Source organism: Octopus bimaculoides, chromosome 26, assembly GCF_001194135.2.
Source record: "Octopus bimaculoides isolate UCB-OBI-ISO-001 chromosome 26, ASM119413v2, whole genome shotgun sequence".
NCBI classification, from domain to species: domain Eukaryota; kingdom Metazoa; phylum Mollusca; class Cephalopoda; order Octopoda; family Octopodidae; genus Octopus; species Octopus bimaculoides.
Window position 1 is genome coordinate 11134945 of NC_069006.1, and position 1038 is coordinate 11135982.

A 1038-nucleotide genomic window follows, 5' to 3' on the forward strand; every position below is an offset into this window, starting at 1 on the left:
GGAGCTCAACCGTTAAAGTAGTGATGGATAGAAGCAGGGGTGTAGCTAGAGTGTGTGTCACTCAGGGTAATCCTTGAATTAACGCCCCCCCCCCCATCCTGGGCCCTCTATCCGATAGAGTTACACAGGAGACCTAACAGTGGGACCTTCATAAAAGCATCGCCCGGTACGGGTCTCACCCCTCGTTCTCCCACCCCTTGCTACGCTCCTGGGTAAAGGAGAAGAAAGCGGAAATAAGACACGAGAACGGTTGGAGGGGGTGAGAAAGGAATGCGGAAGTGTAAACCCAGGGAGTAGTTAGAGGGGGGCGCAGATGTAAGGAGATAAGGAAAAGATGTGGTGGGGGGAGGAATACGGGAATAAGGGTTGGAAGTGGTTGGAAGGTGAATACGGAAGTAAGGAGACCAGGAAAAGATGCGGAGAGCAGTTGAAATATTGAAGACCTGAAGAAACTGGAAGAGAAATACTGAAGAGAGTAAAGAAGATGAGGAGGGGGTGAGGGATACAAAAGTAACAGCGGGAAGTAATTTGGGTGGAATGCGGAAGTAAAGGGAAAGATACGGAGGGAGTAGAAATACAGGAGTTCAGAAGCATGAGGTGAAGTTGTGATGTTCATGCTGCCTCTTATTAAATAATATGCGAAAAAGCAATTTACGATCCAATGTTTTCGACGTTCTTATCTTTACAAATACCTCGCTGAGGAGGGTTAATAAGACCGAAGCATGTCTGAAATTACCACCATTGCTGCCAAGGTTCACTCACTCCTCCCACACACTGCATCTTCATTTAATTTAAATTTCAATCCTCCCGTTTTGATATGAATTTTCATTAACGCTAACGGAACTTTCGTCTCAATATGGTTTAATTTCAGTTGATTAAATCATTATTCTCGAATCACTACATTATGTATGGAAGCCTGCACTCAACAGCATATTTCGCGTTCGTCTTAAACTGATATGCATGAGCAGGTGTTGGTATCTATGTATGTATATATCTCTCTCACTCTCTTTCTCTCTCTCTCTCTCTCTCTCTCTCTCT

General features: G+C 44.6%; 1 protein-coding gene across 1 annotated transcript in view; it reads right to left on the reverse strand.

The window, feature by feature from the left end:
- The window catches only part of LOC106874849 (H(+)/Cl(-) exchange transporter 6), a 65542-nt gene that overhangs the window by 21273 nt on the left and 43231 nt on the right, over positions 1 to 1038 (reverse strand). Inside the window, exon 11 of the mRNA XM_052976906.1 lies at positions 356 to 443. Coding sequence (XP_052832866.1) covers positions 356 to 443 — 88 coding nt within the window. The remainder of the gene's footprint in view (positions 1 to 355; positions 444 to 1038) is intronic.